This window comes from Thermobia domestica, chromosome 2, assembly GCF_964235325.1.
Source record: "Thermobia domestica chromosome 2, izTheDome1.hap1.1, whole genome shotgun sequence".
Taxonomy (NCBI): Eukaryota; Metazoa; Arthropoda; class Insecta; order Zygentoma; family Lepismatidae; genus Thermobia; species Thermobia domestica.
The window spans coordinates 71,643,595-71,661,888 of NC_137455.1; the positions used below are offsets into that span (position 1 = coordinate 71,643,595).

At 33.2% G+C, this 18,294-nt stretch overlaps 1 protein-coding gene and 1 long non-coding RNA gene across 4 annotated transcripts in view; both read left to right on the plus strand.

The window, feature by feature from the left end:
• The window catches only part of LOC145679691 (uncharacterized), a 307,177-nt gene that overhangs the window by 17,671 nt on the left and 271,212 nt on the right, over positions 1-18,294 (plus strand). The window lies entirely within an intron of this gene.
• On the plus strand, positions 2,402-5,459 carry tj (Maf family bZIP transcription factor traffic jam). The gene has a single exon (XM_081741794.1). The coding sequence runs from the start codon at positions 2,839-2,841 to the stop codon at positions 4,003-4,005; it is 1,167 nt and encodes a 388-aa protein (XP_081597920.1). The 5' UTR covers positions 2,402-2,838; the 3' UTR covers positions 4,006-5,459.

The window sequence follows — 18,294 nt, forward strand, 5'->3', positions numbered from 1 at the left end:
TCAAGGGGGGCTATAGTCCCTATAACCCCCTTGGATCCGCTCTTATGTATATATACTATACGATCATACGATCAGTGAAGTACAATACCTTCAAATTGAGACAGCTAAATACGGTACCAACCAGATTATTCGAGTTCGCCCCCTGGTGGAAGCGGAATCCGTATCTTCTCATCGGGTGCGGAACCACCTTCGCCTGTCCCAAATTCGGAGATACCTACATTGTCTCAAAATATGTACTACTTCAAATATCAAACAAACATACAACATGATTTAATTGTATAGTTACAAATTCAAATAAACAAGTCATTATTCCTTCATATTGCTCAAAATTGCATATAAAACGTACGTTGATAAATTTCAAGTTTACAGGGTAACGTTTTGTACGCACAATAGAAACATTGCCCAAGCTCGTGAGTTCGGAGATCTTGGCCAATGACATCTATTTCAATACTGATTGAACGGAACTTCGATTACAATATCGACGGTCGTGTTCTAGCAAGCAGGTAATTTCATTTGAGTTGGCGAGTTCTAGGTCCATTAAATGAGGCTAACTCAATTGCGAGGGAACGTGACTTGATGAATTTGGCATATATCATTCCGAACGAACGCGAATTACGTCGAATTTGGCTAACTTAATACGAGTGAGTGAATGCGAGTTATATTGAATTTGGCACATTCCATTCCGAATGAACGCGAGTTATGTTGAATTTCCCTAACTTAATACGAGTGAAAGTGAGTTCTATTGGATTTGGCATAGGGGTATGATATATTTAATTAAAAGTGAATGCGAGTTACATTGAATTTGGCTAACTCGATTCTGAATGAGTGTGAGAGCAATTGAATTTGACACATTTCACTCCGAATGAACGTGTGCTACTTTGAATGTGGAAAACTTAATTCCCGAGTGAATGAGAGTTCAATTGAAGTTGACTAACTCTATTCCAAAAGAATGCGAGCTCCATTGAAGTTAGCTAACTCAATTTTGGTTGAATGTGAGTTCCGTTGAAGTTGCTGAACTCGATTTCGATTAACGCAAGCTGCATTAAAGATGGCAAAATCGAGTTGGTGGGAACTCAAGTTAAAGTAAAGCGTGAGTTCGAGTGAAATCGGCAAGCACGAGATTGAGTGAAGATTATGCAAAATGGAAATATCTTGTATAAAACGCATAACCTATTTTAACCTCTAGCTGACACTTTATTGCACATAAAAGTCAGTAGATTATTAACTGAACACATTTAATAAATTCACGAAAATGTATTAAAGACTGGTATTAATTAGAAATATGTCAAAAGATGTTTTTCAAATGTACTTTTACTATATACGTGCACTTTATATAATAAAAATAATACCTAATTCAATTGAATGATACATTCAGTCAATTCACTTAAGCACATTTCAATATTTATTTCAGTGCCACTTCACTGAAAACCAAATAATATCTTTAATCTAACGTCCTACGATTAGAGACGCGCGGAAAGAGAATGTGGGAGGAAACGGGAGAACCTCCGGAAACCCGTGGATACGATTATGTCCACCCCCATCTCAAATAGCCTAAATTAGAACGAAGGACCTTGCATAATGATCTATGCATCCACCAACTACACCAGATTGAAGCCGTAAATACGGTTCAGAGCCCATGTTAATAGTATGCGTAATCCTTCATAATCTTGGTATTGCATAACTTGGAGTTACTTACGACAAAAGCTCAAACACGAAAGACTCAAAACTCAAAACAATCAGGGAACACTCATGCTACTTTTTACGTTATACATGCACGAATCATTGATCAATACATATCACATGGATCTTTTTCTTCTTTTTCTTTTTTCTTAGCTGGTTGTACTTTCGAGATGTCTTCTTGAACACAGCTAGAATGACAATAATATCATTGAATCTTTCATTAAAATATAAATACGAAAGATTTTCGTAGTAAGATTGTATAAATCGCTTTCCGCTACACTGAATTTGAATCTTGCAAACAGAATAGTTTTACACTTGCGGTGAATAAAGATTAAATAGGAATAGGAAGATAGTATTATTAGAACAAATAATTTCCAATTTTAGAGGTAAAAATTTGAACATTTAAATTTGTAAAAGTTGCGAAATATTTTATTTTTCTTTATTTGATATTATAATGCAACAAAATCTGATGCCTTTAATACGTGGACTTAAAAACCAAAAAATAAAATGAGATTACTTTTATTCGTTGCCTTTGTACGGACGAATAGAGATTGACAAGTCTATACTGAACTGTTACTGTCGCAAATGGGTGATTCGCTTTTAGAGAGAGTGGGAGTTCCTATCTTCCTCTCTAACTCCGCCCATTTTGAGAGAAGCGCGCGCAAACTTGCGAAATACAGGCGCCGTTTGCTTTTCGCCCAGCACAGGCATTGTCGTTCAGTCTCTTCGCGTGGTACCGCTCAAAGCCTCCCCGCGAATGCGCGCTGGTGGAATTTCTGTTTCGCGGATCACACTGTCAGGCGTGTTTTCATCTGTGTGCGTGCGTGTGTGTGAGTGAGTGAGGGGGTTGTATTCGTGTGTTTTTTTTTATTCTCATCTCTCTCGCTTTTGGATATACGCCTCCACACATCTCTTCGATACATTTATTCAATGTTGCGTACTACTGGACGGAACTAACAAACAGTTTGGTGTATAGTGAGGTGTTGTTTGGTATTTTTTTTAAAGAATTGCAAAAACAAAATTGTGTCTGTTTCTACAAGAAACAATGTGAGTTATTTTGAAGAAAGGATGTGGGCAACGGACGCGAAGTGATTTTCTGTTTGTGCTGTTTTAAATCTTTTAGTTTTTAGTTTATAAGCGTCTCCTTATTTTTCCATAATGGAATCTGAGGACAACCATTTGGCAGAAGAATATGTACAAGAATTTGTTTTGGACCATTTAGAGGAAGTGGTAAAACGTGAAAATGAGACCCGGCATCGACTCCCACCTCCACCATTTCAGCACCATCCGATGATGGCCCCTCCGTCTCATGTTCTTCAAGAGCAACCTATGTATGGACATCATCCAGCGCACCCACATTTAGCAGTTGGGTCACCTCTGTGCTCCAGTCCTGGTTTAATTCAGCAAAGTCATCATCACCACCACCATCATCATCCTCAACAACCACAACAACAACCGCCACCACCAGTACCGCCTCAACAACAACATACGCCATCGCAACATGGGACTGTCTCAGTGGTTCATCCTCCCAACAACGTATTATCCCACCAAACTGTAGAATCGAAGCCTACTTTGATCTCTTTGAATCCAAGTACACCAGGGAGCCCACCTGATACCCCACCTGTTAGTTCTCCCCACAATTGTAGTCTTCCTCCATCGCCTCCATTTGCAGCTGTACCTAATCCTTCCCATCATGCCCATACGCCAATGACCGGCATGGAGCACCCTAAGGGCCCAGGCCTTATGGACGATATGATTTGGCTTACGCAAAGTCTTCGGTATAATGGTGTGCAAGAACCTTTAGATCTTCGACCACAATGTAGTGACCCTTTGGAAGTCAACTGGGGCAACCCAAATAATCGGAAACCTGATTATACGCCAGAACCCCCAGGTTCCCCCATGAGTATGGGAAATCGTTCCATGGTCAGCGTAGTAAATTTGTCTCCAGGACGTACTGTGGACGATATCCTAAACGATGACATGTTGATGTCGCTCTCCGTGAGGGAACTCAACAAGAGGCTTCATGGGTTTCCACGGGAGGAGGTTGTGCGTCTGAAACAGAAGAGAAGAACGCTGAAGAACAGGGGTTACGCCCAAAATTGCCGCAGTAAACGTCTGCAACAACGTCATGAATTAGAAGTTCAGAATAGAACATTGCAATCAGAACTTCAGCGCATCCGTGTGGAACTGAGTCGAATGACACAAGAACGAGATATGTACAAACAACGCTATGATCTCCTTAGGGGGCGAGAAGGTTCCGATGGTCTTAATAGCGTTTCCAGTTCGGCCCCCAGCAATCCAAGTTCTCCGGAATTTTACCTGTGACATCAGCAACCGCCACAACTACGGGGCAACCCCTGGTGCGGCGGTGTTACTAATCGCCCCACTTGTCCCCCGCATTGACGCAAATGAGCTAAAATTGGAGAGAGCAGAATACATATATACACACACTCACCAAAAGGAAGCAGCCGAAGGTATTAAAGAAAAAGATAGAGAGGGAACACCAACCATCATATGCGAACGAACAGCTGCGGAGGAACACGGCCAAAAACACTCGGTGTCCAGGAGCATTCAATCTTTTCCTTCCCTAAGAGAGAAGAGATACCGTACTTGGCCCAAAGCCACCTCACTCCTTCCTTCCTATATACGACATCCAGCAAGATCACTTCCAGCCGAGAAAAATCCCTCACGCGCACACGTTGCGCCTTTTTTTTAATTTCTTTTTTTTTTTTTGGTGAAATTCATGGCTCACCTGCTTTTGCTTTCTCATCAACTCTCACCAACTGACAAACGACCTTGGTGACCTGTGACCTTGCACAATGTGTGTAGTTGTGGTAGTAGCAGTTACAGAGATACTTAGCTTTTTTTTTTTAAAAAAAAAAAGCAATGACATTTTTATGTTTAATGTACAAAACATAAGTTACTAATAAGTGAAAAGAATACAATAATTAGATATATTTGCGCGAAAATTGTTGCCAGCATATGCTATGAAGAACACAGAAGATTGTTATACTTGGTTAGACTTTGTCTACACTGAAGATTTCTGGAAAATGTAAACTCCTGGTGTAAAAGTGAAGTGTTATGCGAACAGAGAACATAAAATAATTGTCGTCGAAAAAAAATATTTACTAGGGTGCTATAATAATAATATTGTGTTTTCTTTTGAAGAACTAAAAAAAAAAAATGTTTTTATCATATGAACTTGAAAGAAGAACAATATACTTTTTGTCGTACACTAAGTGTTGATATGTGGAACACAACACACACACACACACAAAATGATGCTATACGATTCTCATAAAGAAAAGAAAGAAGAGAAAAATATTCAGTACAATATACAAAGCAATAAGAACTCCATTTATGTCCACTAATTCGCTTCTAAATGTATTCCAAGATGGACCCTTCACAGTGTGGCAGGAACATTCTAGAAATTTTCTTGAAAAAAATAAAAACACTTTTTTTAGAGCATTATAGAGTTCTATTGGGATTTACCGTAAGTGATTTTGCTTTAAAGTGCATATATATATATGTTATTTCTTTTTTATTTTGTACTTAGTGATTTTTTTTTTAAAAAAGAGTTAAATTGTTGCTACGATAGTCACTGCCAGTGATATATACATATATATACAATATATGTAATTACTATTATTATCAATACCATTTACTTATGAACAAGAATGGGAATGGGCGTTATTTTTTATTAAATGAAGGAAAACAATGAACTGGAATTATTTCTCTTATTTTTTAGGTAATTATGTAATTTTGGCAATATTTTTTTTTTTTAAAAAATAAATGCATATGTCTATTTGTTAAAAAAAAGTACCTAACTCAAATTATACATACAGTGTTTAAAACATTTTCAGCTTCAAAATTACACACTTATCATGAGAAATTAATTTGGAGCGTTGAACATTTTGCACCTTTCCTAAAATTAAAAAAAAGAAACGAAACAAAACAAAACAATTATAGCATTTTAGAATTTTGATTAGCCAAATCCATTTATGCTTTATCAAACGTGTTTTATAAAAGAAACTCTCCATTCATACGCTAACAAAAGAAATTTGCATTTACAGTCAGGGAAAACTTTTCTATCTTTCACAATGTTTAATTCTACTTCTTTTTTTTTTTTTTTTTTTTTTTAAAGTTTCCGATGAAGAGGAGTTTAGTTCGTTTCTTCATAAGCAATTCAAACGGAAAATATGACTTATTGATTTAATGGTTTTGTATGTTGATAATAGGATAGTTAATATTAAGAAATTGAGAGATAACAAATCCATATTATGTGGGAAAAATATGCATAATCTGCTGTCATGGGAAAACTAGAAGTTAACTGACTCTATCTCATGGTTTAATACATAAGTGTTAAAAACACAACTTTTTTTACGAGATAAATACTCTTTTCTTATTTTATGAGTTTCAGAAGTAATAACTGTCTTGCTCAATATAAAAATACTCTAAATAATAATAATAATAAGTATTATCTGAAGTAATATTTATATACAAAAGTCCAATAGTATTGGACTTTTATGGTTTATTGGAAGCAAAAGTCTAGAGACATATTTTTGTTTTAAGAACACCAAAATTAATCAAGTCAAGTTGAGTAATGGTTGATGTAAATCAGTCTATTTTTTGAAGGCATACAAATATTTACTCAAACGTATAATCCATTTTGAAATTGTTGAGGAAAGAATATGTAACATTTAATTTGGATTGGAAATAATCTAGGTTGAGTAAGTACGCTCTAACAAAGACACTCTTGTGTTTTTATCTCTCTATGAACGGATTAATTAATGTTTCCCGTGGTTGTAATTATATATATTGCATTACTCCTAGCGGAAGGTCGTGCGTTTCGGATTCCTCGTTAAGTTGAAAGTCCATGTCTCATGTGGCCTCAGTGCTAAAAGAGACGCTGAAGCCCAATACAACCATTTTTTTCGCTTTCAATGTGACTGAAGCGAATTGTATCCTTAAATGATATATGACCTTACAACCCTTGCTCGTTATGCAGGGTTGCATAAAAACCAGGAATTATACTGCAAATCTCATTACGTCAGGGTTCAAGATCAACAAAGGGACGATTTCGTTGAAGTAAAAAAAAAAAAAAAATTACAGAAAAAAATAGAAAGATGAACTATAAAATTAATACAATTTTACCATAAAATTAATTAGAAAATGACAAACTTTTCCGAGTTCTTTTTAGAACATCATATTATTCATAAAAGTTTTAACTAGCTAGCTTTGTCCTTACTAAGCTCCTTCGTGACTCTGTGGACGGTGTACGCGGTTTTAGCACGGCAAACCCGGGTTCGATTTCCAGAAGGAGGTCATGTGGTTAGAATTCCACGTTATGCTATAAGCCCACATCTCATATAGCCTCACTGCTGAAAGGGACGCTAATCCTTTCCCCCCTCAGAAAAAAAACAGCTTTGTTCTAACTCTCCACCTTTTTAAAAGTTATTGGAGAGATCAAAGAATAGTATAGATCTAAAATTTTCTTTTCGTAACTTTCTAGTACATGTACAAAATACTAACCAGTGTTTTCAGATGGTATTACTCATTCGTATCAACAATATTTACAAAAACATGAATAAAATAGGATCGGGGCTAATTTGCATCCAGTAATTTGCATTAATATTTTGTTTTAAATTTACTTCACTACTTTATTTGCTGATATTTTAAAGCCAAAGTATAATAGTCAGTGCAGTCTGTTTTATACTACGAACGTAATTTATTCTAATTCTAAATCTACTTCAGGATCCTAAAACTTTTGTAAGCTATGACTCAACAGTACGAATTCCAGGAAATTTTAGCAGAATTATCTTGTGACAGAAGTAACTTGTCCCGTAAATTGTATTATGATGGGTGGCAGTGTGTTCTTTAATGAAGGAATATCAAATATGCATTCGTTGCATTCTTATATTATTAACTTCCTTGTAACAATAATAGAGGCGGTGTGAGCGCGCCTAAAGCAACCATTGGGAGTTAAACTTTCCTGATTCTTTTATTCAAAAAGTTTATTCAATTATTCCCACTTTATACACACTCAAAATATTTAAGATTTTCTTCTATATAAAAATAAGGGTTTAAAATAACAAAAAAAACTTTTCCTTTTTAAAGTAACTTAAAATTTCAGGAAGACGTAGTGTATAATTATTAAAAGGACGTTTGAAGAATATATTTTAAAATCTAAGGTCATAATTGGGATTTGTATGAAGTGCTTCCCGTAACAGAAAACCAAAATTTGAGCTGTATGATGTGATACAGAAGAAACTATTATATTTTAATAATAGTCAATATTGATTACTTTATACTGTTACGGAAGAAAGTTGTGTAATTGAAATACTAATGTTGAAAGAATTTTAACAAATAGAATCTTATATTTATTCTGTTTGAATTGCTTATGAAGAAGTGTCTAAACAAAATGCTAATTTGGATTTAATGTTAAACAATTGCATGTATTTTATATTCTTATATCTGTTACAATATGATTTATTTTCTAAGATTGAACGTAAGTTGAATGAATTTCGCAAGTTTACTATATTTTACTTTTTGTCGTTCTTATCTGTTATTTACTACTATTGTTACGCATTTTTGTTTTGTTTAGAAAAAGGGTTTTCTCAATTTTAATTTAAAAATTGCAGGTTTATTTTTTTCATTTCTAGGAAAATGTGGTAGTCAGCGGCGTACAAAGATAGTTTAAATTTGTTCAAACAAATTAGAAATTTAAACTATATTATTATTTAATCTGTGTATTACAGATATTATAAAGTATGCAATTACCTAGTATTTTTTTTTTTCAATAAGCAGGTCCAAAAATAGATTCTCTAAGTAGATGAGGCCTGAAAATGAAATAGTCGGTTTACTTGGTCGCCTTCAAAACTTATCTAGAAATCTCCACAATTTGGAAATTAGTATATCTTTATGTATTCGTTCTATTATTATTATTATTATTATTATTATTATTATTATTATTATTATTATTATTATTATTATTATTATTATTATTATTATTATTATTATTATTATTATTATGTAAAATTACTATTACTACTACTACTATTTTATTTTTGGAAGATGTGGTTTGAAGGTGAAATTCCGGTATTTTAAGTAAATATTTAGTGTACATGCCAGAAAATATAGTTTGCACTAACAGTCGTACCGTACTATTATAGTTCAGTCAATTTATCCGTAAGTAATTCGTAATTCTATAACCAGGTATCCACAAGAGAGGTAACTGAAAATTTAAAGGAGGGGGATGAGACATTTAAATCAGTCTGCAACTAAAGGTTTATATATGTAAACGGGATAATTATTATAACAATATTTTTAATCAAGGCTGCATCCTAAGAGAGGGAGTTACGAGAAATCATGAAGGAACTTTTAAATGTAGTTTTTTTGGGCGGGGGGCGGAACCCGATTCTATAATACTATCCCGAAAAGACAGCTACTGAAAAAACAAAAATTGTGTAATTTGAATGAAGATTTGAAAGATTGAATATCAGTATCTTTCTGCGAATGTTGATGAAATATATTTTCTTTGTCCCGTTCTCTTTGTTCATTTTCAGGTAGTTTGTGTGTGAATGTTATTCTTAAAATAGAAAATATAGAATTAAAACGCATTATTCAAATTATGATTAACATTTGTGATTTTGAAATTAATATTTCGAAAAATGTCATTCTACTAGCCATGTCATACATTCATTTTATTATTCGAAGAAATGAGATAAAAATAAGAATGAACTTACACGATTCGTACACTCGATCCCCTCCCTTCCTTCCCCTTGTACGTCCTCTTGCCGATAACTTTGAAACTAATGATGAATTTGAGTTGAGTTTTCTCTGGTATGGAAAATCTACTATTTTCTGTAACTCACGAAAGCCATATTCAAATTCATTTACTTATTCCGAATGTTAATATTAATCCCTACTTGGAATCGAAATCAGGAGTCTTCAGCTTTAAGGATGAAAACTCTAACCGATTAGGCATAAGAACTTAGTATTAAATATTTTAACATTATGAAATTTACGTAAGGGACCGACATTAAAGTTGCATTAAGAATATATATGTAGAGAGATTTTTGACAGAAAATCTAATGTGATAATGAAAATAAAAAGTATCTCTTTAACGTTGCCTCTATGATGGTTTTCCCGTACCCCTAGAACATAATTTGCCTTTCATATCACTACAATTCTGTTTTAATTTGTGCATAAACTTATAATAATTTATTTGAGATCGGTATTCTTTTATATTGTATTTAAAGAAAAATTAGCATATTGTCATAATAGAGTACGAAAGTTAAATGAAATCGAGAAAAACATAATAGTGATTGAAACTCGGATTTTTTTTTAACTTGGAAACAAGGATTCATTGGTCAAGCTCGAGGCTTTATGAAACATGGGCAAAATTGTTAATACAGAATACAAATTATATGATCTCGAAACAGAAATCAAAACCCACTGAATCATAACTATAATTACGTAATTTATTTCGATCAAATCAACTCTCGGCGGACTATTCTAACTAGTTTTTTTTTCTTTCTTCAGAAGTGCTGGTTATATTTGTATCTTCAGTCATAAATATCGATAAATAGCATTCCCAGCGTTTGAGCAAATAAAACTAGACACTTCTTCTGACACTACAGTCGCTTTATATAAAGTGTTCATTTTTCCGTAGTTTCTTTTAAATACATTGTATGAAATATACTCTCTTCTTACAAACAGAAATCATTTATATATATACTTGTTATAATTTGATTTGCTTCACAAATAGACCAGAACATAGTTAAAAAAAACAAACTGACTGCTCATTCACTATAAGATTCTTCGGGATTAAAACGAACTCTAAACATGTCATTGAAATTTAGAATAATTTTTATACAATATATCCAAAAGTGTGTCATACATATATACAAGCATGGTATAATAGTCTTCGTTTGTTTGATTAATTGAATGTGGTAACTTCTTAATATAAAACAGTATATAAAGTATATTGGAACACTTTGTGGCTACAAATGAACCCATAAGGGTGCATATGTCATTACGGGTACTGGAAGCGAACGTTCTATGCCATATTTTATAGGAGAAAACATTGAATATGTCGTAATAAAATGAATGTAGCTAACTCATAATATCAGAGTAAGTTTCCAATGAAGTCGTGACACTTTCAAGTTATTACCGATATTATACAAACACTGCTAAGTTGTGATTCTGACAGTATATAACTGTGCAAAGGTGGAAAAATTTGACAAGCACAAATACAAATTTCATGATTTGTGATGCTGGTATGAGGAGAGTGAAATTGAGTTGTGTGATTGAAAAATTTTGTAGAGGATCAAAAATATATATCTTGAAACAAAATTAATATAAACAGGAATACAAAGAGAACAAGTTGTATACAAACACTTTTCACTGAAATGATTTACTAAGTCTTCTTTTATCGATTTTCTGCAAATTTCCTTTCCCCCGCTCTTGGTTTTTAGATTCACTACAAATCGCTGTATACCTGCATAGTTGATTCAGAGAAAATGACTGACTACGCTATTACATGCACATTAGTGAAAATATAATTAGCACTTTTAATGCTCACACTAGTGGAAATCATAACGTTATTTATGGGTAACAATTCATTTCAATTTAAATGCCTGGTTTTCTCTATATGATGAGTTTGCAGTGGTGTCCACCCCCCTTATGTCCATGACGCACCCCCAATTGTCTACCCGTAGGTGTTCTTCCATGAAAATATCTTCTTTTCGATTAATTTTTACACTCCCTCAAACATACTTATACAGATTTTTACCCCCCCCCCAATATTTCAATGATGCACTTTGCGTCATAGCCCCTCCTTGTGGGCACCCCTGTGAGTTTGTACATTACTTTCTTCAATACTACTGTCTATGATGCTTTATTATTATTCGCTTTTCACCCTCTCCTGTCAGCGTCAAAAGAAGATGCATTTATTTTTTACATAAAAATGTGAATAAGATACGTCTCTTTCTTTTATCGATGACTATGCACGTAGAGGCTAAAATAAATTCAATCACCGTAACTATTTAACTGAACAAACAGTTGCTTCGTTATCAAGATATCCCGGCTTTGAATTCAGGAAATAAGGTTAAAATCATGGTTTTCTATCGGTTCCATCCGAGAAATACTGAGACAGTACTCTCGGACCGCCTTTTATCCGAAATTTCGTTCATTATTCATGTGTTTAATGAACATTGGTCTCATAAGAGTATCTAGAACATTCTTATTTTAAATAACTAAAAAAATGTTAAGCAAACAACTGCATATTTTGTCAATTATATTATACAACGTGGACGTACTTTCGAAGCGTGTAAGAGTTCTTATCCAAATTTAATTAAAATTATCGGTAGGTGGGAAATAATATTGTGATTTAATTCAATTAATTGCAGTAACATTCAAGATAGAAATGAATGAGAGGAAACAATCAGCATCAAAAATTGACCACTATTACAAAGATGTCAGAGTACTTTTAATTATATCTACAATACGGCTATAGCCAACTATTCGCATAGTCAAGTACATATTGTCAATCCAATAATGGATATGAGTTTCTTCAAATCAAACTATCTTGAACAATTCTTTTCCGAGTTACTCCGCAGTGCTTCTTAATTTTTTTCACACCACAGTGTATGAGGACGTTTACTAAATTATTTCTTGTCTCTTATTGTCCACTGAAAAATTGTTTTTGTCCATTGATATTAATTTCTTTTTGAAATATGTCCAACCCACCACCTCCTCAATGTCTATTTTTATTTTGGTTATATATATCAGGGTGACCCAGGAGGAAGGGACAATATTTTGGGAAATGGTAGTATGGGTGATTCTAAGCAAAAAAGTTCATATGAACATAAGTCCTAATCTCAACGGTTTGAGAGCTACAGGTTGTGAACAATTTTCTATTTTATATTGCATATTGTTCGCCCTGTAGTTATTCTACAGAGGTGCCACATATTGTATTTGAAAGGTGTTGGAATGACCTTTTCAACGATATGCAATATGTGGCAGTGGTTTCTTTGGAAGAGAAGTTATTGAGAAATATTTGGAATCAGTGTTGCCATTTCTTTAAATAACCTTGAAAGATCATTCCATCGCCTTTCAAACCCGCTATGTCTTACCTCTGTAAAATAGTTACAGGGTGAACAATACGCAACAAAGTCAAAAATGGTTCACAACCTTTAGCTCTCAAACCGTTGAGATTAGGACCCATGTTCATACGAACTTTTTTGTTTAGAATCACTCATATTATCATTTCCCAAAATATTGCCCCTTCCTCCTGGGACACCCTGTATATATCAGAAATGAAACTAGCCATGGGAATTGTTTGAATTTTCTATCTAAAAACTCGAATTTACGTCAACGATTCAACAAGTTTTCCGGGGTCCAAACTTCTGTTGTAGATTGTACTTGCGTATTATGTGCTTATAAGATTTTGATACATATTCATTAATTTAAAAGCCAGTCCATTAATTAGTACTTTCTATACCGTTGTTTAAACTATGGCGTTAGTTATCAGAAGTATTATATAGAAATGTGACCGTAGAAGTGACAAAAAAATTAATCTCTTTAACGTGGAGGAGAGAAACATTCGTGAACATCACAATATTATACTATGATATAAAATACAGTCTAGCGTTAAATTGTGGTGCATAATTTTTACTGTTTTAGCTTACCTGTCTAAAAAAAAACAGAATAGAAATGCATCGTGTTTCTTGTGAAAATCGTGTAGAATAACAAAAATAGTATCTTTAAATGTAATATTTTACTACAATTTACAATATGGCATAATAGAATGAGTTTGCATATTATGATTCACAAAATTAGCACTTTTTCATTTTTTTTTTAAAGAGAAGAAGGAACTTTAATATATGAAATAAACATACAGATTCAACAAAATTTCAATTTTCTGGCTAGAAAAAAGTTTCTAGATGAAGATTTGTACATCCTAGGATGACCCAATGCACAGTCTGTATCCTAGGTGACCCAAGAGACATCTCATGTATCTTTGATATCATACATGGTCCTTTCTCAATAACATTGGCCTAAGAGTAGACACTTATACCCTTCAAAACTGTTTTAACTTAAGTTATACTATTATTTGTTTCTTTTTATGTCTTGTAGATCTAAAAGTTTGCCAACTTATACATTATATGTTTATAATTTTCATCCCTTTACTGAAATTTAGGAAATCTCTATAAAGTTTTGGACATGCAGAAAAATTACACTAAGAGCCCGATATAACGGAGTTGTTTGATGTTATACTTTCATCTGCATTATCACCTTATCGTGTTGAATCGAAATGTGACTGTAGAAATGGCAAAAAATTCGTCTCTTGAACGTGGAGCAGAGACACATTCGTGAAAATCACAATGTTATACTGTAATATAAAATACAGTCTAGCGTTAAATGTGGTGCAGAATTTTTACTGTTTTAGCACAACTTTCAAACTTTTTTTAAAAGATTTAAAATAAGGCTGTATTTTTGATTCGGAGACATATTTTTTCCTGCCTTACATCCGACTCTACGGCATTTCGAACCACACTATTTCATGTTTTTATTGTATTAGGATTCTTTCTTTCTTTCTTTTTTTAAATGTACGATTTGTATATCTAATTTGAACACTATATTCCCCCATCCACTCAGAACGTTACCTAAATTATTTTCCTCTTTAAATTTGTCACTGGTGACGTAAGTTATTGGTCCAGCATTACTTAAATTTGACAATACTCTTCTTAAAAAATTGGAATGAATTTTTATTTGATCCCTGGGCAAAGATTAACCACGGTACGTTCTTGGAATTTAGTTCACTTATTACTTTTTTACAATTACTTTGATTATTGTCAAAGCTGGACCATTTTAAATCCACTTTGTTAAGAATAAGTACCGGTAACTCATAGGCTAAGATGGACTATATTGTAAATTGAACTGCTAATAAATAAATAAATAAATAAATAAATAAATAGACGAATAAATAAATAGTACAAATTGATTTCCCTTAGTCAATGTTGACGTAGTTGATTTGTGACGTCGCCATTTTTTCTTATTCAAACTGAAAGAGTCGGACTTTTAAATGAATTATTATGTGTATACGTCTCTACTCGGTAAATGTTGTAATCTTTTTTAAAATGAATAAATTAAAAAAAAAGCAAAGTTTGCAAATTCCGCAAGGTTGTTATATCACAAATGCGATTTTTGTCTGTCATCTCTTCGTTCAAGTCTTTATATTTAGTAGTGAATATAATATTTTAATAAATAGGTTGAACTGCTTGCCTTAAACGTACGCGCATATGTGTATAAACAGAATAAAACTATATATATTTTCAAGCCATTACTACTATTTATGACAAATTTATTTTAATAACGTAATATTTGCCAAATGTGATAACGATGCTTTTGATTCAATTCCTTATCTGTCACTAAATTGAATTGGCAATCTTGAGGAGTTTCGAAGTTTAATCATTTACTTACTATATACGTATATTTTGGTGAAAATTTTGTTCTCACAAGTTGAAATCCTTGTTCACAATGAAAAATTTAAATTTTATAAAAAAGTTTATAAGAGGGATTGAAATTTATTATAAATAAGTTGAAGTTATTACTAGAAATAAAAATTAACCATACTTGCTAAGTATACATCTTTGTCAAAATATAGAGAGTGGGCTATTTTAAGTCCACACTAATTGTGCATCTCCGCTAAGGAGTCACTTAAAAATTGTTATCATTTTTTTAAGAAGTGTATTGTCAAATTTAAATGCTGGTGGATATATAATTCAAGTTACCAGAGTGTCAAATTGAAAGGAGAATGTAAAGTAAATAATATCCTGGGATCATCCAGTTGGATCAAAGTGTGGATCTAGGTCATTCAAGACTGCACAAATGTTCATCCAGAAGCATGCGTGGTCTTTTCGATTCGCAATAATAATAATAATAATAATAATAATAATAATAATAATAAATAAAATTTTCAGAATCTGCGGCATGAAGAGATCTTTTTTTAAAATAAATAATTTCATTTACCTTCCAATTACAGCAATTTTCACATTATTGTAATTTATTGTTACTGTTGTAAGCTTAACATTACTTCTAGAACCAAGACTTACGAGGCGCGAGTTTTTTTTTTTTTTTTTTTGAGTGAGCTCCCTCCACTGGTCAAGTTGATGTCGGAGGTAAGCGCTCCCCACAAAAAATCGAACCGGAGACCATCTCGCGTAAAGAATAAACGTAAAGCTACTTATTTACGAAGGGTCACGGGGTCACAGTATCTCAGTGGTAGAAGTGTCACGGGGTCTCTGGTTCGATCCCAGCTCTTGCCAAGTTGCTCTGTGATGGACAAACACTGTGTACATGAGTTTTCTCGAGATTGTCCCGATTCCTCCCACTGTTTTCATTCCATCATTTTTAATTATAATCATCATCACTGTCCTTCTCAGCGACGGAGCATAATTATGGGACGTTAAACTTAAAAAGATCCTACGGCATTGTTGTGATGTAGCAAATGTTCAAAGGACCTCATATTAACGTTCTACAGTCAATAATGTTTGTAGTAAAGATTAATCATTATTATGTGAAATAATAACCCTCCTAGCAGCATTTCAGTGTCTGTAAATCTTTTATTCAGCCCAGTGTAGGTAGGCAGTTCTTCGTTATTTCTTCATATAAAGTAAAAGTTTACTAATCAGTAGTGATTTGCTTATTTCTCTATTGATCTTTACGTAAATAAAAAAAAAATCTTTCAATTTTACGTCCCACGGTTATGCCGGTTAGGCCAAAGGAGACGGTGATGATGAATAATGAATGAAAATGGTGGAATGAAGAAAGTGGGAGGAAACGGGAGAACCCCGAGTAAACCACTTGGCGGGGGCTGGGATCGAACCCGGGACTCCAAGCACCAGAGGTGAACGCTCTACCATTGAGTCTTTACGTAAATGAATTTTATATTATAATTTAATACTAAGTTAATAGAGTTAATAGTTGTAGTTAATTTTGAAAGTTCACATGTCTCTCTCAACATGATTAGAAACTACTGAAACTTATTTTAAAATATCTTCTTTAAAATAATAAAAATTGTAAAAAGTAAATATGAATATATATTTTGTCCTTTGAACACGACATCGACAGCTTCTTATTTGAATCAATATTTCGTTTAAATACTGTGCGATCGTATGCTTACGTGTTTTGTTACCTTCTTATTTATTTAGTATTTCAACTAATCGAAACATATCACTGAATTAGTATTTTCGCTCATTTTTATTTTGCTATTGCTTCATTTGGTATCAAATTTCGGCAATGAAACTACATACCACATAGTACTAATACTTTGTGTTCGAACTGTAGCCCTTTCTTAAACATTTATCCTTATTATAATAGTTCACAGTGGCCCTAATAGATGTCTCTACCTGCGATACCTGTTTGGATGACGCTAATAGATGGCGATATCCTGCAGGTAATTTGCAAATTTAATTACAACTTATAAACTGCAGTGTTTCAATCTAATTGTTTCAAAATATGACAAAGCAAGATTTTAATTTTGTTAGCGAACTGAAGGCTTATCGGGGGCGGGGAGATGGAAAGAACAATTAGTGTATCTAACTGAAGTTATTCCAGGCAAAATCTATGTCATTTTACATTTTAAAAAATTTTATAAAACAAAAGCTAATATTAAATATTTGGAGATCATAGGATCATAGGATGTCCACATAATGTGTGGTCAACGGATTGAATTTCAATGCCATTATTTCTAGTTTTCTAGATCAGACTTCCCTACTTTTTATTCAGATAGTCCCCAAATGACTTCACGATGCAATGTTTAACACCAAAACCTATATGAAGGGCAACAAAGGGCCGTGGCCCGACCCTGGAATTCAAATTAATGAATAATTTGAATTAAGTTTCCGGACACGAGGAATGTCGTTCAAATTTAATTCTTCACTATTATTTTTGATTTTTTGAGTTTTTCCAACTTCTGGTGTAGAAATACCTGTTATGGAATGCGAGGAGGTTAGCATTTGTCTTTTTGCTGAAAATATGCCGTGAATATCGGGATAGTACAATACAAACCGTCATTTCCACATCCTTTTTGACTCCGAAGTTGGTGTGAGCTTCTTATGCCAAAATGCTATCATATATTTATTAAATAAAACAAATAAAGAACTACAAACTTGGCCTGCTCTGCGAAAAGTCTGGCGGACGCTCAGGTATATGTATGTCTGTCCCTGAGACTCGAACCCAGGATCAGATCTCCATCTGTCTGCCGCTGTATTTATGGTTTAAAACACTATAAAGTGAAATAAATGATCTTAAAGTGTAATACACGTACCTACTGTTTGAATTCAAAATATTATACGTTGTTTTTAATAATGCCTACAAATACATGCATACTTAGCAAAATGGGTTTTTCGTAACAGAGTAAAGGTGGGAATTTACTTAATATGTATTTCTCTTTATTTTTTAAAATTTTATAGATGATGCTATATATTTAAATGAAAAATATATTTCATTATATTTAAATATATTTAAATGAAAAATATGAATATGACACATGAAAAATAAAACCTCCCACAGCATAATAAAATTGTTCTTTTTATCTTTGGCATA

What these genes read in the sequence shown, in the direction of transcription:
- tj (XM_081741794.1), top strand. Translation starts at nt 2,839, where the DNA reads ATGGAATCTGAGGACAACCATTTGGCAGAAGAATATGTACAAGAATTT.